Genomic DNA, 22,962 nt, shown 5'->3' on the forward strand with positions numbered 1-22,962 from the left:
TCAAAAACTAGTGGAGAAAGACTGTTAACCTTTATACAAAAATGTTTTATTGAGTATAACTGAATATGTAAACAAGCATTGCTGGTCAAGATCATAGTGTCTTAGTAAAAACAGCTCTTTGGACCCTGGAGATGCCTGATTATAGAGATGTTTTTACGTTTCTCGTCATTTGAAGGCCACCTGAAGGCTACCGGATGCATTAGGTCATGATCTTCTGTGTGACTGTTTGACAGACAGCGGGTGAAAGGCAACACTGGCTGCGGATGAGGAAGTGCATCTTGTCAGCTTTCCCTTGTGAGGAGGAGTTTTAAAGGACAGAAAATAAAGAGCTTACCTGAGCCACAGATCACTTGTGAAGAGAAGAAGCCACGTACCTGTTGGTAAGACCAGAAACTTGTCAATATATCACAATTTCTCAGCACTGATACTGCTAGTTGTTAAAAAAAAATTCTGTCATTTACATGCTAACAAGGCCTGTTTTAATTCGTATTTTTAATCTGTTCAATTTTCTTTCAGTTCACATCAGCAAAAGGGATGGTAAGTGTTTTAATTTTTTCAAATTTTCTCTTAAATTAAATACCCTCGAAATATGAAAACAAGAACTCCTCAATGTTTTCCTCAAAATAGCTGAAATTAGGAGCGGTGTGTTTGAGTCACGGCTCCAGAAGTAACCTGTTTGTTTGTGTAATGAAGCTTCCCTTGGCTCTTGAAAGGTCAGTGCTTTTTGAAGTCACTGTCTCTCTGGCTCTGCATGATCAGTTTTCAACAAAACACATCATATCCCCAGTGTCTGATATGCATGGAAACTTACATTTTCTTTCTCCTATAAATTGAACTGAATCCTCATAGCTGACCCTCGTTTCACTGAAAGGACTTCCCACAAAGATGCACTCATTAGTAAAACATTAGTATGCCTTGTGCAGTATACTCACATTGGCACGAAAAAGAGAAGAGGCAGCTTCATTTGATATCCTTGATTTGATTTTATCCCCTTTGGCTTGTTGAGAGACTTCAGACTGTCTGATGAGGATACGTAGATGGAAAAACTCAGTTTCAGTTGATGGCAGTGGTCTAATTTGTGCCATATTGTATTACCATATGTGCATGGAAACTGCAGGTACCTGTGTCTATTCTATCCCCACTGGGTTACAATTTCATCAAAGGGCATTTAGAAGACATTGCTCCCTGATGGCACTTGACTGAAAAGGAAGGTCTGTCGTGTGCTGTATGCTTAGTGAAGTTAGTAGAGTGAAATAACTTAAATACAACTTAATGAGACTGACAGTGACTTTGATTGAACAACAGCCAAAACCTCATATTTATGATAATCTAGCCAGATCCCCTTACTTAACAACTGATTTGTGAGTATCTAAAAGACTTCAGTGACATTTAGAGTCAAAACAACCTGATGCCCAATGTAGAAATAATAGAGGAATCATCGACATTAGGAGATTTTCACATCGAAATTCTGTGATTGTAGCATTTTTGTCATGCTAATGTTAGCAAATATTGTGTTTACCATGTTTGCCATCACAATTTAACGTCAGCAATGTAGCAATTGCTAATTAGCACTAAATACACTGAATTGCTTTATCAATATATTAACATGATTCAATCGTGAATATCAATCCATCTATTAGCTGTCAAAACACCTCCTTCTGGACTGATGCTGTTAATTTTATGGTGTCAACGAACAATTTTTCTATACATGGAGATATTTTAGTGGCCTTTGACTTGCTGGTGGTGTTAGATGAAAAGCAAGGAGTTCTCCCATCGATTGTATATAAAGGACGGATGTAGGACTGAAAACTGAAGCCAAAACCTGAATTATTTCAAACAACCAGCAGGGAGCGACGCCTCTGGTTGCAAAAACAAGTCCAATTGTATAGAAATCAATAAGAAAATGATGCTATCTAGCCCTTGATTTGCTGCCTTGGTAAATATTTCCTTAAGGAGTCTGTGGTTTAAATTCTTCTTCAAGCTTACATGGTGTTCATCTTGTAAATTATGGTCCAATTTAGAAGAAAATAAACATTAAAGCAAGGTGTGGCCATTTAGTGATTAACCAATTGCTACCTTACAGGAATGGTCTCAAGTTATCAGTTAGCTCCACGTGTCAATGCATCCTTGGGAAGCCATGAACATTTATACAAAATTTCACAAAAACGTATCAGAGAACTGTAAAAATATGTCAGTTTTGACAAGAAGTGGTAGACCAAATAGCCAATGTTGCCTCTTTATAGCCATAAAATTAGCCGGTTTGGCACTTGCTAGCTAACAATAGCATCTTTGTTGAAGAGTCATACCTAATGTCGTGATAAAAGGCAAAAAAATGCCCAATAAAAGTTGAATTTAAAACAACTATTGACTGATTTTACTTTAGAATAAGGTGTAATGTCATTGAAGAGAGACTGGGGTGCCAAATTCAGCCGATTTCATGCAGACAGGACCACGACTGTGTCCGTTGCATGGGCACTTCAAGGCGTGAACACTTTGTTACTCAAACTGTAACAAAGAAGCTGTTCTGTGTGTGAAAGCAGATGGCCAGCAAAATAAATGATAAAAAGAAAGCCTTGACTGAGAGGCCCCCCCCACCCCACCCCCACGACTGCACAAGGCTGCACAAGGCTGCACAAGGCTGCAGCTAAGGCAGGTGTATGTTTTATTGCTTTTTCTACAAATGACATTTTCTCTGGAGAACAGTCTGAGCACATCCAAGTGAGAAAAAACACATTTGTTAAATTGATCGCAGCACAAAAGCAGCAATCAGACACGGTTTAGCACATTGAAAGGATTCACAGTGGTGCCCATCATTTTGGATATGCATTATTTAAACCAATGTGAGTCGTGATAAGTTTTGATAGCATCCTGTAGTATGCTATACCAACCGTCATTTGCAGCTTAAAATGTTTATTTTCCCTTAAACCAAAGATTTCTGCAGGAATTTCACTTCTAGCAGAGTGGGGGGGTTGCTTGAAAAAACATTTAGATCTAAATACTGAGCTGGAATTGGATTTAATTTAAGTGGATCTTGCCGCTAATTTACTTTGAAATTAGGAATCAATTTGCAATTTAAGTGTATTAAGTGCAGAGAGAATGGTGTAATAGAACAGTTTGTGTTAGTTTCATGTAGCTGTGGTCAAGAAGAAATAGCGACCATAATATAAAATAGGCACTGAGTGTATCAACACATGCACACTTGTTTGTTAAAATGTTATTAATATTTATCTGTTGTCTTTTCCAGGCATACAGAGGCAGCGTTAGACCTTACGTCAACTTCAACGGCAAACACGATGCTGAAGTTCTACACAAGGCCATGAAAGGAATCGGTCAGTTTCCATAAGCTGAGTGTTTCTCTGCAATCTCTGCACACGTTTCCTACTAAAACCACTTGTCGACTATGACTTATAATACTCCACATTCTGCAGAAGAATGTATCTTGACAATCTTCTCTCTGTGCGCACATGGCTGCGAGATGCTCGAGTTTCCCAAAACTTCAAGATGGCTCATTTCAATACATTGTTACATTTCATATATTGACTCCTCAGCGCCCCCAACAGTCACTTCGCTGCGTTTATGTCTTGTTTATGTGTCATGAGTCTTTGTAAAACACATAATGAGCTTGTTTTACAGCTCTCTACATTCAATCTGACAATAAAGCATACAAGTCAACACAGATGCCAGGGAAACTATTTGCTTTTTGAAACAACTTGTGCTGTCCTCTGGCACATAGGAATAATTACATTTTCCCGCTGAATTTATACTAATTAGTGGAGAAAGTGAGTATCGCCAAATTCCAAACTTGAGCTTCACAGCAGAACTTTCCAGTGAGATGTCATTTCCACGAAAACGCCACAGTAATGAACACCTACTGCACCACGACCAAACATAGAAACTCTCATTTCCACAGTGTGAAGACAGAGTGGACAGTCTTGAATGGGTAGTCGCTTTTGTGTATATATGCTTAGTGGTAATGTCATGATACAGTTAGAGGTACGACTGAAATAAGGAAAGTCGCATATTTTAGGTCAAGTAAAAAACAAACGGCACAAATTTTACTGTAATGCTGATTTCACTGCAGTCCTTCATTTAACACAAACCCTGTCTTCTGGAGACAAACTGGTATGAAAGTGAAAGTATGTTTAGAAGGCACCTGGATTACATTTTGTTCCTCGTAACAGTTTAATCAATATATCTGAAAAGTTGCATCCAATGTTGATAAATGAGTTTATCAGTGAAATATTTCTGCCAAGGTTCTATAATATTCTCTCAAAGCATGTACAATGTTATTAAACTTTTTAGCGCTCCTATTGCTGTCAGATTTACGGACATCTTTTATCCTTGGGATCAGCAATTTAAATCTCCATAAAATTGTTGTAATTAAATTGTTCCCCGGGTCCATGTGTCAGATATTGTATGTCTTTTTGTTGACTACTTAAGTAACCCTTTCAATAAAACAACCCCCCACCCACTCCACCTATACATCCAGAACCCTTGACTATGGAGAGATTTGCAAATCACAATAAATTCTCACTGACTGACCTAAAATTGTAGAGAGAGATATTTTTGGGTGTTTTAATGGCTTTATATTATTTCAAGGTACATATTTTTGTTATCTATAACATTTGGAATAAACAGCAACTTCTGTTCTCAAGAACAGTAACATGTATTATGTTCAGGGTCAGTTTGACCCCAGGAAAAATGAACACAATTTCAAAAAGTTGAGGGCTCCAAAGTGTTTTGAAGATGATAAAATTGCATGTTATAGTGACCTCAATATCATCCAAAACAACCAAAACAAAACTGTGTAAAATGTTGATATTTCTTATATGTTTTCTAGGCCTACCTAAAGGTGGCTTCTTCCACCTTTAGGTAGACATTTGTGAAGGTAGAATAATATTTTAACGATATAATCATCTTGTGCTACACAGTGCGTGTCTTGGCTGACAGATATTCATCTTAAGTTCTGGATGGTTTAATCGCCTCAGTAAGCAGCGTTTCTCCCTTTTATCTCCTGCTTTTACTCCTTGTCAGTTTATTATTCCCACAGTTAGGAGGAACTATCCACCTAATTTAGTGAGTAAGTTAAAGTAAAAGGTAGGAGAGAAGTGATGGCCTGTGTGCACCTCTTTCTGTACTCAGAGCTGTCATTGCCGATCAGCGGGGCTTTGTGCCATAATTACCTGAGACTCATTTAACATTTGATCCCTCAGTGAAAAGACCACAGGCTTTGTTCATCTGAGCTCTTTTCTCTTTTGTGCTTTAGCAATCGATCATGAGATCATCATCCTCGCCAGTCCTTTATAATCTGCTGCTCTCAGGAGCTGACTCTTTATTTGGGTTAGGAGTATATTGCAAAATGTCACTTTTTTTCAGTGAGGTTTTGCTGAGCGTGGTGAGATGTTGTACAAACAGAGCCAGACTTTTTTAACTATTTGTTTACAGATTTGAAATGAAAAGCAGATTTATTCGGTCTTTATCCATGTTCTAAATGATGTGTGCAGGGCGTGTTTGTGTAAATCTCACAGGGTGATTCTCCCTAAGCTAATTAAAGATGAATTGACTTTTGGTCCAGGTACGGATGAAGACACAATCCTCATGCTTCTGACGGCACGCAGCAACGATCAACGGCAGCAAATTAAGGCAGCGTACAAGAAGGCGTACGGAAAGGTGGGGTGAGCCGCTGGGAATGAAGCAGACAGCTAATGACAGTCTCACCAGTGGGTGGACGGAAACTGTTCTCCTCACTCACTGTCATGAACCAGACTGATCCAGCAACACACATGGATCAATGTCAATCACAAATACACAGTTTGAGCCTAATTGAGCGAAGAATTGTAGTCTTGGCAAACATTAATCACCATCATGCAAGTTTAATATGAGGGCAGAAAAATGTATACACTATCCACGTTTTTCGTATTTTGTACGTATAACGTATTTTTATGCACATTTTGAAGTATCGCATTGGAAAAAGTTAATGGAAATGGCAAAATCCCAAAAACCTTTTGCACTCATTAGATTTTTTTTTTTTACTTTTTTGAAGAAAGTCAGTGAGTTTCATAGGTGGTAGAAGCTTTTTAAAATAAGTTCAGCTATAGCAAACATTTAACTTTCATGACTGATCAGCAGATTCAGGAGGAAATACTCCTTCTGAGAGCAGTACGCCTCACATTTAAATACATGTACATGCAAGTAGAATTTACTGATTGTACTTCTGAGCCTATGTTTTCCTAATAATGTTTTATATTGGGGGATTATTAAGTAAAGATATTGACTGCTCTTTTCACCACTGGGTGTCTCCACTACAAGCTTTAATGCCAAAAAGTGATCCAAACATCAAATTATTTTGTCATTAAGAATCACAGAGAGAGCTGACATGTGGTGTCAACATTCAACAATCATTCAGGGAAAAAATCTCTACAGAAGTCACAGAGAGACTGATTCTCTGCCGCCTCCATGGACCAAAGAACAGTGCACTTAGTTTTATAGGACATGGGCATTTTACGCACTCATGCTCTCACTGTTCAATCACACTGTCGGGTTGTTTTATGACCACCTGTGGATTGAAAACAGCAAGTTAATTTGGTTTCTGTGGAGTTTATTGAAACGTATTCCGGCAAAGGTAATTGCTACCTTGAGTATAAATAAATTAAGCAGCTTGAGAGAAAAAAAAAAGGTACATGGGGAAAATCACAGAGTAGCTCCTGGAATATCACTGAATATTACAGCGTTTTTTTCAAAATGAGCCGGTGAATGAGCCTCTTTGCTTTCACTGCACTTCTGTAGCGTGTTATGAAATGTTGTCGTTGCCTTAAAGTGCTCTTTTGCAAAAAATATCTTTAGGCAAAACTCTTGCGCTTTCTTTCGAAATTGCAAGATGTTATATAGTCCGTCTTTTAACCAATCTTTATGGGAAATTAATTTTACTGATGATTGCTACGTACAAAGAAAGATGAATTTTGGCATCTTGAAATAACATTTTCATGTTAAAGGTTTCCCTGAGCTAATGAGATGATGGGACTTCTCACTATACAAGCGCATTAGCTGAGCACAGTAGACTGAATGTTGCTGGGGGGTTGTATACACAAATGCACACATATACTCAAACAGGAAAGGTACATGCTGTATTTTATCTGTCATTCTGCTGTTATGATGGATGGTTTGTTTGTGTCCAGTATAGATGTGAATGCATTTAAAGCCTAGTTAAGTTCTATAAAAATACAGTCATTATTGTTTTTGCTCCTCTCACCATTAATCATCGTCTGACCGCAGGACTTAGTCAGTGCACTGAAATCTGAACTCGGTGGCCTTTTTGAGAGTCTGATTGTGGCCTTGATGACCCCGCCTGTCTCATATGATGCCTCTAAGCTGCACAAGGCTCTCAAGGTAACTAAATGACACTTTCTGCAGATGCTGCACTGAATCCAGATTGTAGGTCTCATATACAAATGTGTTGAAACCCACCTTTGATGTTTTATTTTATTATAATGTGGTGTTTTTGTACAACATTACACATCTGAGTGACAAACCTTTCTCATGACACACATTTCAACTTGTCATAGCTCTAAAACCACGTGTGAAGACCAATAATAGTGATTAAAGCTCCTTGCTCTTTAGGCCTCGCTAATAAGACAGCACACACAATACCTGGGCCCTCTTAGCCTACATGAATGGGACTTAACCATTAATAATCCTGACTGACATGTGGAAATGTTTGCCACCTTACAGACCTATTACATGCCGATTTATGCCGTTTAAACGATGTTCAAGTGGTTTATCTACAATAAAACCTGACACTTTTCCTAGCTAGCCTTTACAACTCAATAGAGCTTATTATTAAATTCAAAGAAAAGTGAAAGTAGGATTAAAGAAGGGATTAAATTGGACAAAGGCTGTCTGGTGCTTAGCCCTGAAATATTAACTTATCCGTGTTCAACTTCACCACATTCGTCTTCAACAATATACATATGCATTTTTATAATTCTTAGTCTTTATAATTCATTCAATGACTACAATATGTTTTCAGTTGTACCATTAAGCCTAATAGCTGTAGAGGATATAAAATTTAGCAGTTTGCAAATGTTGGATTTTTCCTGGACTTTGTTTTGTCTTTGAGTTCCCCCAAAAGGTGTGCTTCCTCATAGCATGATAGATGGATGGTCGAGTAAAGAAAGAAACAGATCAGAAGGTGACACAGAGACTTAATTGTGTTTCAAAAATAAATGTAAGTTGTTCTGATATTTGGTTTAATATTTACAACAATAACAGCAATTTAACAGGAGCTAAACCTCCCTGAGATAAGCTAGCTCACTGTTACATTCAGCTCATGTTCAGCTGCTTGTTCTTACAGTAATCATATAAGTATCACTTTGCTAGACACTTTAACTGTTGAGCTCGCTAGCAGAACATCAGACCATCAGACACTGTGGTGAAATGAAGACAGCTGGTTTGATCATTGTGGGATTTTCACTCCACTCCGCTATCACTAGCTTCCATGCCTATCTGCTCTGTGTGAACACAGTCTGCAGTTCAACACAGTTCAGCCATAAAGTTCCAGATTATTAGAGTTATAGAGCACAACTACCAGTGGCTTCCTTATTGCACAAAGGAGAGCATTACAGGTGTTATAGTTTTAGCAAATTTCCAGATGAGAGTGTTTTTCATAACATATCGTGATTTTAAGTTTAGATTTGCTTTGGTTTTCTAATGGAGAAAGGTGAAAACTGAACAGTTCTTCCTGTTTCTATAGTTTCCAGCTGGGATCATTTCCTTTTTTGGTTTTTCCCTTAAAAAACAAAAAACAATCACACTCACATTCACACCTATGGACAATTTAGAGTTACCAATTAACCTCAGCATGTTTTTTGGACGGTCTGAGGAAGCCAGAGTACCCGGAGAAAACCCACATATGTACAGGGAGAACATAAAAACTACATGCAGAAAAATCCCAGGCCCAGGCCAGGAAGCGAACTGGGGATCTTCTAGCTGTGATGCATCTGAATTCATTCATATTAACATTCTCTTCTCCTTTAGTGGAAGTATAGCACGACCATTCTTGTTTTATACTGATACATACGAGAATGCCTTTAAGGAAATCTTTTATTGTCATCAGCTGGTCATTTTAGTGCACCGAGGTGGATCAGAAATTGTTCTGGTCTGTCAAAGGCCTACTCTTTAACTCTTATGTGGCACTTGCTGGCACTATAGCAACCACAACATCATGAAGCGATCATATAGCTGGCAGTGAGTCTGACAGCTTGTTGCAGAGCTCTTCTGTTCCTCATTATTTCCTCAGCGTTCAACAGCTCCCATTAGCTTTCGACAGTGTGCCCATGACAAAGACGTGTTGAAAACTGAGAGCAAAGGAAAGGACACAAAACAATTAATTTGATGCACAAAAGATTCATTGTGCCATTTTGTCACAGACTTCTGCATAAAGCTTCCTGGCCTTGTCATGGCTGCTTTTTTTGTTGCCACAGTTAGTCAGAATTGCCATTGTGCCTGCTGAGGGTCGGATTTACATTTGATTCTTCCTGCTGTGTTTGCTATAAAAAGAATGAAACAACCTGCTGGAACCCACATGTAGTCCAAGTGTTTGATAGTGTACAAGTTCTGCATAATGTGGTGTTATTTTTTTAATTGGTTGGCCTTCTGACTCTCTATCTGCTTCAAATCAATTAAAGGTCAGAGGTTGCAGCTGGCTTGTCATTAGAGCTACTCTGGAGATACAACCACGTACTATTATTTTTGAATAGCTGGCATTAATGGCACTGATTTTCCTCGTTTAATGTATCATCTAAACACCCGAGAGATAGTAATGCAGCAACATTGTGTTATAGGTTTAACCCTTCAGATCAAATTTGATGTATTGTTTGTTTAATAGACAATTCACACATTTTATTTCTGCTCCTTTTTTCGACACACTGAAATCTCACAAGGTTTCAAACAACTTGCCTAAGGAAAATACATTCACTAGACACTTAGATGTTCTATTAACTTTTTTTCTTTCGTTATTCTTTAAACACATTTACATTTGAATCACTAGTGCAAATGAAATGCTCAGTCAAAGTGAAGGCAAAGCATTTAGGACGCGGCCTCAACCTTTCCATCACACCGACTCAGCCAATAGTTTGGTATCTCAGACGGTTTTGTCTGCGAGGTTAGTTGCAGCAAAGACAAGAAAACCTCAAGGATAATTTTCTTTCACAGTCAACCCGTTCATTCTCTAATTGCATGCCTCTTGACTGTGCTGTGCTCACAATTTATGCTTCTTAGTTCGTTCAGCTATTTCTACCGTTTTCTTTAAGCATTTTCTAAGCTTTTGTTTTCTTTAATCACCAACATTGCTCTTTAAAAAAGGGCAAAATAATAAAAGATGACATTACTTTGAGAACAAAGGTCCATGCTGTGTCACTTTGAGCTCATCCATATATTGTGTTTGGATCCCAGGGAGCCGGAACTGATGATGAAGTGCTGATTGAGATCCTGGCCTCCAGGACTGGCGAGCAGATTAAAGACATCATTAAAGTGTACAAGAAAGGTGACGTACTCGGCTGACAAAGACACAGACAGATAAACATGGGTGCTGTGAATATAACAATATGGTGTTGGTGCGCACGAAGCCGAAACAAAAATTTACGTGACAGTTTCACGAATCCTCGTGAGATCGGGCTGCAATATACTGCCAGCACCAGAAACATAATCAAATAAACAATTGCTTTGAATTACCCTGACAGGGGTATCTCTGATCTGATGCTGGCACAAATCACTTTTAAAAAATGAAGCCTTTGATTTGATGCTCCTGTGGTGAAGGTTTGGTTATGTTGTGTCCGTGCAGTGATTTAGAGATTATATTTATGATTTGGTTGGTGAAATCGAGAGAATAAATTTACTTGTAGATTAGCTTGTAGCTTGATTTGATTTAAAACTACCTTGTCTTTTCTTACATTTGAAGAATTTTGGTTATTTGTATACCTTAGATGAAATCTCCTCTCTGTGTAAAGCTCAAGCTAATAAACAATAGTAGAAATGAAGCTTTCTAGTTTTTGTCACAGCATTTGTCTTTCCACCGAGACGAATACCATGTGACACAGTATGCTAATTTTGTTAAAATACTGAAATACCTCTTCAGTCATTGATTTAATCTCTGAAGTATTTTTTTTGTACATGAAAATAATCCCTTACTGCTAGAACATGGTTTAGATGTAGCTCTTGTTCTGACTTACTGAGCTGCCTTTTTCTCCACTGATAAATGATTTATATTTTAGCTCTACGGTCCATCTTCCCCTTCAGAAGCAGGCACAGTGTATTTTTTCAATCTAAAATGTATACATTTGATAGACATCCAGCACATTGTTAACTTTTTGGGTCCAGGTTTGGCTGCACAGCATGAGTGTGTAATGGCCAACCCACCAGTGGGCCACTCCTTATTATAAAGTTAATTCTAAGCATCATTGGTTCTGGTGGGCACTGTCTGTGTAACGGCAACATCACAGGTTGGAGTGTATTGCATCCTCCTCACTCTGTCTTTCTCCCCTCATTTCCTGTCAACTGTCTACTATCTGCTATCAAATAAGAGCGCTAAAAGTAGCAGAACCATGATGTTCTGGATGATAACCAACCAAAAAAAGGTATTAAATAAGGGAGTTGTCATCACTGTTGCCCCCTAATATTCTTTAATAAATTTTATTTTAGACCTTAACTTGTGATAATGCTGGATATAATAATAATAATAGTACATTTTATTCATAAAACGCTTTACAAGTAACTCAAAGATGCTGTACACGAAATACAATACAATAAAACAAGAGTTATAAATAGACACAGTTAATTTAAAAGTCAATAAACAGTGATTTAAAATCAATCATATTAAAGATAAAGCACTGTATATGTTGATATTGACAGTAAATTGCAGTAAAACTAGTTAAACTAGTTCAGTTTAAATGAGATCAAAGTCTGGCTTAGTCAGAATATTCACCTTGTTGTGTTTAAACTATTTCCGTGTAGCTTTGACTGTATCCTTTAAGTCATTGTCTTGCTGGATTTCCCTAGACTTTGCTGCTTTCATTTTACCCTCTACCTTTGGACTGGCGACCCGTCCAGGGTGTCCCCTGCCTTCACCCTAACTCAGCAGGAATAGGCTCCAGCCCCTCCGTGACCCTAATGAGGATTAAGCGGTCTACAGATAATGGATGGATGGTCAAAATGTCATATTATACCTACCATTAGTCATTGGAGAAAAGCAATAAAAAGGAAAACTTCCAATGGGATGTAGATACTTTTTGTAGGCACTGTCCAACATCTATTTCATCCTTCATAGAGATTTCTCATATCTATTGTTTAAGATTTATTTCCCAAGTGTACAATATCAGTTTACAGCATAGTTCTGCACCCTTTGGTCTTCATTACAACATGTTCTATCATAAGAGTAATAAAAGCAGCACGCCTTTCCTTACATATATCACAATGCATGAACATTGCATGGCTGCTGCACACTGCAACAAACAGTAATAGCATGTGACAACAATGACGCAAGGCAAAGAGGCCAGTTTATTTGATCTGGACAAAGGAGAAGACCACAGCATCCATTAGCTGAATAATCAAATCTCTCCTGTCAGAGGTCCTCCAGCACAACACAGGACAGCCCACTGGGGTTGATTGCAGCATTAGAGACTGTTGTGAGCGTAAGCAATCTTCTGCCCCTCTTCTCTTCTTTCCTCCAGAGTTTGGTGGCAAGCTGGAGAAAGATATCTGCGGTGACACCTCAGGGCATTATCAGAAAATGCTGGTGATCCTGCTGCAGGTAGAGATGGATGCTGCTGGAAAGATTTGTGTTTCCTTTCCTGATAATGAGAGAAGCCTCTGGTGATGCCATTACAAAGTCATGAGAGGTTTAGGTGTGAGTTTGAGAAGGAGAGGGTGATGATGGCACATTATTCTACAGCTAGTTTTTTGGCTGTGTTTTGGTTTACAGACGGAAAAGTAATCTTCATGGTTCTGGGACGTTCAGCGGATAATGTATTCTTTAGGGGTTACCTGGGTTGAGAGAAACTCTGAGCTCACAGTGTTTCCATCCACACTGACCTACTTTTGCTTCCTGTTTGTCAACCTGTCTTTCTTGCTTTGTACCTGTCTGTCTCCCCACCATTCTGCCTCTGTCTGGCTGTGAAGGGGAACAGGGAGGAAGGAGTAGATGAAGAAAAGATTGAGAAAGATGCTAAGGTAAGAAGCAACAGCATGCTCCATGGAAAGATCTCGATTTCGGCTTCGATCAGCTTTTTAGATTTTTCATCAAATTTCTTTGAATAACATTTTGAATCATAATTCACTCCTTTTGTTATCAACCATTTCTGTTCATAATAATGGTTAACAGCTTAAAATGTCAATATGAGACCTTTCTGAAAAACTTGAAATGACACAACTTTTTTTTTTATGTCATTGCAAATGTTTCTGAAGTTGTCACAAGACAACCAGGCTATAATAAAGTTTGTGAAGGATTGTGGTCGAGGCAAATAAAAGGCTGACTATTTCTTCCACACTTTAATCTTTGTGCAAGATGAAGAGGTGTTTTGTGATTTTGGCAGCAAACTCTGTCTTTGGTGCTTTCTGTGATATTTTTTGGTCGATATTCTGCGAAATTAGAGGAAATTAGGGGCTTTAGAGAATGAACAATCATCTAATATGGATGTGATTTCAAGGAATACTGAGCTAGTGACAATAAAAATAATTTAACCTCTAAGTACGGACACCTCTAGACACAATTCAATCTGGTAGCTTTTTTAAAAAAAAAAAGACAAACATTCTATGACTTGTAATTGTAATAGTTTCCAACAGTATTAGTAATGCCAAAATATACTTTGAAGTAGCTGTAGAAACCCTTCCAAATAAGTAGACGGTAAATGTACTACACTGGCCTTTTATCTGAATTTCACCTTCTTTCAAATGCCAATATGTTGGAGATTGATCGTATTTGTGAGGCTGCTCTCCAAAGTGCCGGGCAACAAAAGGTCGAGTAAACCCTGAGCGAGTCAAGAGAATAAATTCATCACAAGATATTATCCTTAGGGGACAGAACATCTAGTTTAATAAGCACCCCTCAGTAATTACATTGAGCTGTGAATTGGGATCCAGCACAGCATAAGTTACTCCTATATGTGTTTCACTGCGTAGTATATTATCATGACTCTGCTGCAGCATTAAATCCTTCAGTAAGTGGATTAGCAGAAATAAACAATGTGTAAATCATAAAAGCAAATCATTAACTGATTACATGAACATATTAGTATTTTTTTTGTTTGATCAGCCGTTATTTATATCAGCAGTGGATGAGAAAATTATCCTACAGGTGCAGAGGAAAGGACCTAAAGTCTGTGATTTCCTTGATGAAATTGAAAAAGAGCACTTTTTTGTGCAGTTTGGCACAGTACACTGCACGACATCCGTGCTATGACTGCTGCTGCAACAATTGATGTCAGCACACAGCTGCTGTGCGTATCAGTGAGGATGTAATTGCATGCTCTGTCGTCACAGGACTTGTATGCTGCCGGTGAGGGCAAGTTTGGCACAGATGAGGAAAAATTCATCACAATTCTTGGCAACAGGAGCGCAGAGCATCTCAGAAAAGGTGAGTTTTTAAGAGTTTGTGTGTGACAGTGCCTTTCAGTGTTGTGATGCTCTAACAATAGCGTTAATTAACTTTAATAGTAAAATCAAAAATGTGAAAGTTGAAGACAGCGCGCCGACAAGGCCACAAAATGTGTCTGCTATAGTAAACAACACAAAACGCAGAGACACGAGATGAGAACACCGAGGGCACTAGAGTTTAGAAAGGTGTGATAAACAACAGAAATTGCTTCCTGCAAAGAGAGGTCATAGGGGAATGTGGTGAAACTTGTTCAAGCTTGTCAGACTGTCAGCTGGCCGACTGCACACACACCTCACTAAAAAATGAAATGGACTGACTCAAACTGCAGAAAACCAGGCATGTCAGCCAACAAGATCCCCCAAATATACAAGTAACTGAGTGGACATTAGATAAGCTGCACGGATTTCTGCATCAGCCACAAAATATGTCATTAGCCAGTGTCTTCCAAAATTTAGTCACTGCTTATGAAATAACCAGATATGAGATCATAGAAGCATGTGGTCTACTACTTTTATGATTTAAAATTTTATTTACATAGTACAGCAAATGTTTCACAGGGGGAAATTAAATAGAATAATATGAATAATAAAGTAAAGGCTGTAAGATAGAACTGAGAAATTATATTCTGGGTTAGCATTGAAGAAAGAAAAATATTGCCATCATAATTAAATGGAACCAGTTTAAAATGTGATTTCTGTTGTTACAAGTCAAGCATCCCCTCAGACCTCATAGATATTAAGCTACTAATTTCCCCCCAGAACTGCAATTTGTCATTTGTCAGGAAGCTGTTTTTTCCCAAAGACTGTCATTCGTTTTCTAGTGAGGACAGTCTGTTTTGCATTAGCTCCAACGGTCAGTCTTTGAACGACGTGGCCATGAAGCGGATCAGTAACATGGCGGTGACCTCAGTTTTCTCGGATGTCCTGTCTCTGGGTCTTATTCCAGTAGAGCTTGTTTACAACATATTGGACTGGCATGTTTTAGGCACGAACAGGCCACTGAGAGAGCTCCTCAGACACAAGCTTTTGTTTGTCCATATGTTAACTGGTTGATATTTTGCTTGTAAGGGCCTCCCCCCTCACTTATGCCATCTAATAAAAATATACTTGATTTGTTGTGTATTATTTCATATACTACCAATTTTATTTGATATGTTTTAAAATTTTGCCGTCACACTCCATTTTCTTGCACTTAGCCTAATAAAGTGTCCTCTAGATCAATAAATAGAAAATACAGTGCAATAAACCACAAAACAGTCAACCCACACACTCATATTGTACACAAAGAGATAGTCTAAGCACTAAAACAGACACAGTGAGTTACTCTGAAGTGAAAACACACTCATGATGAGAATGGCTCGACCTTTTTCATGCTGAATAGGCTTTATTTCACTCCTACGACAACATCGAAGTGTCATTCTGCTTGTTTTTCTCTCTGTAGTATTTGATGCCTACAAGAAGCTCTCTGGCTCTGATATAGAGGACAGCATTGAAGGCGAGACCACTGGGAATTTGGAGAACTTGCTGGTAGCTGTTGGTAAGACCCTCGATTAATCAGAGTGATACTTTAGTCATCGCAGATTGTGACATCAAATCTTGCTCCCTCTGGGCTTGTTTTTTGGTCATACATTTTAGAATATACTGCAGCAGAATATAATACTTTGCAGGAAAAAATAAATGTCCATCCAATGTCAGCTTAACGTGACAACAGTTCAGTCTTATGCTGAACCCTGTCATGTTTTATTTTCCTCTTCAGTGAAATGTGCCAGGAGTGTCCCACAGTTTTTTGCCGAGGGTCTGTATAAATCTATGAGGGTAAGTACCAGTGTCCCTCCACTTATATCACAGAGCATAGTCATTATTTAGCATTCAAATAAAGCATATAAACTGCAAGGCAAACCAAATATGGTGGTATAGTGAGGTTTACAAGGGTACAAGCTGGTGCTCGTGGGCTTAGTTTAGCAAAAGATGTGGAAAGAGGGGCTAACAGGTAGAAGAATTAAACACAATCTTTTCACAATCACATTTTTTTTAACCCTCCAGCCCCTGAAACCAATGTATCTTGACTCTCAAACAGTCGTCGAACTACTCATCTGTGATGTGCACTTTTGTTTTATTTCTAATATTAGTAACACCTGCGGCTACTTGGAAAAGTGTTCAACAACTTGATTCCAGATTTTCACATTTTTAATAAAACTAATAAACAAATTCATGGAATTTTTTTTATATACTTTTTTCTTTTTCTTATATATATACCATGACTGATGCTTTCTAACTTTGCTACACCGACATAAAAGATTTTTTTGAGTTCTCTTGGCATTTAGCCATGGTTGTACTGTTTTGATAGAGCTGCGGAGGCAATTCACTTGGGCTGTCTCTCAGCACAGGAGCAAATGAGCATATTTTACAAAATTTCAAACTATTCCTTTAAATGCAGATTAAGTGTTCACTGAGACTGATCACGCTACAACCAGCAACTCAAATAAGTCTCACAATGACTTGACTTTTGCATCATACAAGCATTTCTGGAATGTTTGTATGATACAAAAATCCTGGCACTGTCCTTTAACCCTTAGATGCATAAGTGGTTCAAAAATGACCCAGTGAGGCCATTTTGTTGCAATATCTTTGTAATGAGATTTTGATATCATTCAATTTAAATTTTTAAGCTAACTTTTATACTTTTAAAGAAGTTGTAATATTTGTAGTACTACTCAAAGCTCTTTATCACTGATAATGTCATGAAAGAGGTGATGCAGTGCTCAAACTTGGGGGAATAGCTGTAGGAAAAGAGTGGAAAAGTGTCAACAAACATGGATGTCTTCTATTACTGTTTTATGTAATAGTCTTCTTTTTCAGTTATCAAAAATGTTAAAGATATGTTAGACTGTGAAAAATAAACATATTTCAAACATGAAATCATTCTTGTGTGAACAAAAATACAATACAAACAATAATACAGATGATGATTATTTGTAACTAAAATGACAAAAATGGCATAAAAACAGACTGATTCTTATACGGGTCATTTTTGACCCACTTATAGAAGAGTATAAGGTCCAATCACTCGTGCATCTGAGGGATAATAAGTAGATTTGTAGTCCAGTAGAAATGGGTTTGTTGAAAGCAGCTGGATTGTGTTTCGTACAGTATTAAGTCCAGCTGTTGACTGTGTTTTTTATAATCAGCGAGCTGGTACTGATGACGACACCCTGATGAGGATAATGGTGTCGAGGTCTGAGGTGGACATGTTGGACATCAGAGCCAGCTACAAAAAGATGTATGGCGTGTCTCTCTACAGCACCATCCAGGTAACACAAAGCTCCTCAACGCTTTCTTATTTCACTATGATAAGTCCTTAACAGTCCAATCCTTTGAGGTTTAAAAATGTAATTTTCTGCAGACAATTCCCTGTGGTGTTCTGCGAAACATCCCATCTATCCCTCTGCATGACTTTAAAATGCCAGCTGTGTGTACCATGTTTATGCTGCTTATACACTGCTCATGTCTGTGCAGTGATGGAGAGGGGATTAGTGGTTTACTTTAAATGTCTTGTTCAGTGCGATGAGACTGCTTCCCTGCTTTTCACACAAGCCGAAGTGAATTAATCTATTCTCCCGAGCCCAGATGTTCCTACAGTGTAGAGTTATTGCCATCCTCCTGCAGAACTCCCAAATGTCCAATACTGAATAGATAAATAACACATTATGAAACAGCCTTTCAATAAATGTGGGAAAATGTATGATAACCAATGCTATTTTTCCGTTTTAGCAGAGTTCGTTTTTTTCTCGATGATCGCAATTATTACTTAAATTTCCCTGCTTTTGAAAAGAATTTACATTTTATGCTTTTCATTTACATTTCACAGAACTTTTTATGAATAGACCATTCTAACAGCTTATATTTTGACTTGTCAATCACACTACTGTCTGTAATTGATGACATTAATTATGACTGCGTTTCATGCCTGCATATCGACAGTGCTGAAATTTTACACGATTCACTGTCTTCCAAACGGATCAGAGCTCCAGTTACACCTGTGCTTTTCTCGCAATGATAATGGCATGTTTATGTCACACAGGAGTTGTCATAATTACCAACATCTGACTTGTAAATAGTGTTAACTTCAACATTTCAGTCGTAATTATCGCTTAGAGAATTGTTTTTCTTAGAGTTGGCGTCACGAGCGTCTTTAAAACAATCACAGATGTCTCACATCAGCCCAAGTCAGCTGTTCTAGCTAATTACACCTACATTTACCTGATGGGATGCTAGCTTGTCAATGAGCAGACTTTTTCATCTTTCAAATATCCAGCAGGCATATGATGAGACGAACATGCCGTTGCAAGCCGTAAACTTGTGACTTTGCTCAGCCTTGCCTTTAAATCGAAATGTCTGCTGTTAAAATGATTTACTGTTCTCACCAATTCCTGCCTCCACACCTTTCTGCCAGTGTTGCTAATGTCACCAGAAACTCTAAAACTCCAGTATGCTGCCTGAATGTGAACAGTACATATTTAATAATAGTTAAAAGTACATAAAATGTACAGCCATGGCCATAAGTTTGGACACAAGTACCATGACGCTTGTGAATCTTAGAAAATACCACAAAATTGTCACTTACAATATACTTATGTTCTGTAATAGACATCAAAACAGACATAAGTCATGCTGTGTCCAAACTTATGGCCATGGCTATATATTGTAAGTGACAATTTTGTGGTATTTTCTAAGATTCACAAGCGTCATGGTACTTGTGTCCAAACTTATGGCCATGGCTGTAGCTGTAAGAGAGAAAATCCTTTTTGGTCACCAGCCTTTGCTATAGTTAAACACGTGGACATGATTTTCAGAGTGTAGAAAATCATGAGCTCAGCTAATAAAAAGAATTTGTCTCCAATGGCCATTAATATTGATATTCCTGTCCATACATTTTGCAGAGATAAATGATTAAAATATATTATTCTCAGTAACACCTGGTAGTTTCTGCCAATTCAGATAGCTTGGCTCTTTGTTCAGGTTTTGTAGATTTTTTTAGATGAATGTGTTTAATGTGTGCTCACTACATTTTTAAAAAGCTGAATATTCAACATATCTTATTGGAATCTGCACATCATACAAAGGAGCTAATAATCCACAGATTTAAGTGTCTGCTTCAGTGAGAGAATTCATGCTGTCTGGCTGAAAGTTTCCACTGTGGTATGCTGAAATTTGCATCTCTGTTGTACTGGGAGAAATCTTTGATGGATAAATTATTAAATAAAGTAAATAATCAAATAAAGTATCATGTCTGCCATGTTTACTTCACTTTCTACCATTTATATACAATTCTAACTTACATAAGCTAAATGTTAGCAGCATTTGTTGAGCTTGCTAAGAGACCCTGCAGACATGTGATTGACTGGAGCACCAGGATGTCGAGATTCACGATGAGCACTATTATATTACATTACTTTGGTACTTTGACACTTTCGCCAAAAGGGAGTAATATGAGATTCATTGTTTTTGCTCAAGGACGCTTTGACATGTGTAGAGGAGGGGCAGGAGATGCAGCCAGGCGAGCTGCAGCCTCCCACATGTCATGTAACGTGTCTTCATGACATGCAGGTGTCATTGAAAAGAAAAAGAAAACATCCATTCAAACGTGAATTCAGTGGAAATGACTGAGTAATTTGGCATATAATCAGTCAAAGTTGTCATGCACACAGTGAATCTACAAGTTTGACTTCTTTTATGTGAATGAGACGGATTACGTGTGCTTTGTTTTTGCAGGAGGACACAACTGGAGACTATCAGAAGGCTTTACTCTACCTCTGTGGTGGGAATGATTAAAGCTGCATTATGATGTGTTTAGCAGCACTGAGTGATGAGTCACTGTGGTGCCACGAGATGAAGCTATACACATGGGATGAGGATATTGATCCAGAGTTGTACTCCTTCTTTCTGACTTTGGCGTGCTGTTGATAAGATTAGTGTGAATTACCCGCCTGTCTTTTTGACTTCTGACAGTATCTGCAGCATAAATATCAGTAACGGCGTGCTCACTTAGAAGTTATTCAGTTTTTGTTTAATGCCGGACGTAAATTTAGCAGCAAACAGCTTGAATACAGTGTTTAGTGAAGATGTGGTTTAGATGTTAATGTTAAACGATGCGATCTGAAATCATGAAATAAATACACATTCAAAGCCTTACACACATTGTTAGCTGTTGTTTACCTCATTTGTGAACAGTGTTCACAGCATGTGTCAAGTGCAACTTCGAAAATACAATACTGCTCCTAAATTATTAAACCTCTGATGTCGACAAGCCTGCTGCTCTCATTAATTACAAATGAGATGCTGATCCAGCCTTGAATTGAAATGCGGCTGTCAGAGACCAATAAGTAATGGGACGCTATTAGACATTTGTTGACTCATATAAAGACGTCTATTGCCTCCAGGTCTTTCTGCATGAAGGGGCCAGGTGTCAAACAAATTGGGTCCTTATGTCAGTAGATGAGAAATGGCTTTAGACTATGCAGGAGCTGGACCACAGGGGGGCAGCAAAGTTTAAAGTGAACACTGTGCACTGGACTCCTGTGACTGCAGAGAAACACTGTTACTATCAAGTTTGCAATTTAAAAAAAATAAATTTCACTATGTTTACAATTAAATAGTATTCCTTCACTTTAAACACTTTCTGTTTTCTGTTTCAGTGTGATGCATGGACTGTGTCAATGTGATGATTATTAACAACTAAACCCAGGGTCGAAGGATATGTGAGGGAGTTTGAGCAGCAAGCTTGTTTACCTAATGCCTTCACACAATTATGCAAATGAGGATTAGTGTTGGGATTAATAAAGTTATCCTAATGACCACGTACAGCCATGCATGTCAAAAAATGAGCCTATGTGATCATGTGGTTCAGAAACCCTCCATACATTCTTACAAATGCCTGTCTGCCAGACGTTGCGTTATGCGCTCAGAAACCACCTGAAGGTTCGACTAGAAAAGTGCTTTTCATGTCTTGGCAAGCTTTTCCATCCTTACAGGTTCCTGCTCTCCCTGCAGTCGTCTATTCTCTCCAATTCATTGCACAATGACAGATTGATTGCTGCCTCACTCTTTAATTTAAATCATTCAGCAAAGAAGCTTTTAATTGCAGTTAACGTAATTTATTATTCAGTTTGCGATATGATACTGTTCTGCACATAAATATGCAACTTTGGTAAGATTTTATCACTTTAAGACCCTCTCTAGGGAAAAATCTTTTTTTAACCTTGTTAATATTTCTATATAGTGTTATTAATATGCTGGAAAACAAAACATGATAAGGAGTTTTTAGGGTTTGAATCAAGGAAAAGAGAGAGACAGGAACCGAAGGGCAATGGGAAAGTCAGCATCATGCCGAGTTAGAGTTTTCCGGGCAACAAGCATTTCCGTCTCAGGATAAGAATTATGTATATGTATTTTTTATATTTATGCTTTTATTTTTATTTTTTATGTTATTGCTACACAAAGAACAAACAGCAATAACAAACTAACAAAAAGTGGCCAAAACTTTGCTTTCTGACCCGTTAAGTGACGTGGTAGCATCCAAAGCCGCTATCGTTGAACTATGAAAACTTCGGTTGAGGGTTTCGAAGTTGTGGGGAAGAATAACGATGAATAGTTTGACCACACTTCTTCCTCGTTCTTAAAAATACCCAGGTCTGCTTTCGAACAATAGCCTTGTCACATGTAAGTAATTTTCCTCCATATATATGGTATAAAATATACCATTCTTAGCTGGCTAGCTTGTTAGCTCGCAAACGCAACGGCAACAGAAACCGCTTTCCAACAGCAGATGAGGTGATGGAGGCAGTTCAGATCAACACACCTGTGCAGAGATGGATTCAGGCAACCAGCAGGTAAGGCAATACGATAGACACGTGAAGCCCTGCGTTTAAGTAAGCTAATTAGTAGCTAAAGTCGACGATATTTCAGTGTGTTTATATTATCGGTATATACACGGGAGTGGCTAATTAATGGAAAGCACCTTGACACCATGCATAGATTTTATTTAAACATTGTAGGGGATGGTTAAAGTCGGGGGTGAGGGGTCCTCTCCCACAAAATTTCGTGTCATATTCTTCATTTTCTGCCTCTTGCTCAATTTTAACATTTATGAGTAGTGAATGAAGCTGTCCATGTGGGTCTTGCTGCTGTCTGATACAGCAGGTATTTAATTCAAATGAAAGAAACATTTCATCAAAAGCTGGAATTCATTCATTGTTGGTGATTGTCATTAATCTGACCTGTCTCTGTTGTCATTGCAGTGCAATTTCATTTGTATACATA

The 22,962-nt window shown here is 38.1% G+C and overlaps 1 protein-coding gene across 1 annotated transcript; it reads left to right on the top strand.

Moving 5' to 3' along the window:
* The first annotated feature begins 278 nt into the window (after nucleotides 1-278).
* Nucleotides 279-21,321, top strand: anxa5a (annexin A5a). Its single transcript, XM_022207945.2, has 13 exons — nucleotides 279-380; nucleotides 517-537; nucleotides 3,245-3,329; nucleotides 5,576-5,670; nucleotides 7,273-7,386; nucleotides 10,450-10,540; nucleotides 12,723-12,802; nucleotides 13,171-13,221; nucleotides 14,530-14,623; nucleotides 16,085-16,180; nucleotides 16,400-16,458; nucleotides 17,832-17,954; nucleotides 20,416-21,321. Exons 2-13 carry the CDS (start codon nucleotides 535-537, stop codon nucleotides 20,473-20,475), a joined length of 951 nt encoding a protein of 316 aa, XP_022063637.1. The 5' UTR covers nucleotides 279-380; nucleotides 517-534; the 3' UTR covers nucleotides 20,476-21,321.
* Nucleotides 21,322-22,962: the final 1,641 nt, after the last annotated feature.

Source organism: Acanthochromis polyacanthus, chromosome 10 (genome assembly GCF_021347895.1).
Source record: "Acanthochromis polyacanthus isolate Apoly-LR-REF ecotype Palm Island chromosome 10, KAUST_Apoly_ChrSc, whole genome shotgun sequence".
Classification (NCBI taxonomy): domain Eukaryota; kingdom Metazoa; phylum Chordata; class Actinopteri; family Pomacentridae; genus Acanthochromis; species Acanthochromis polyacanthus.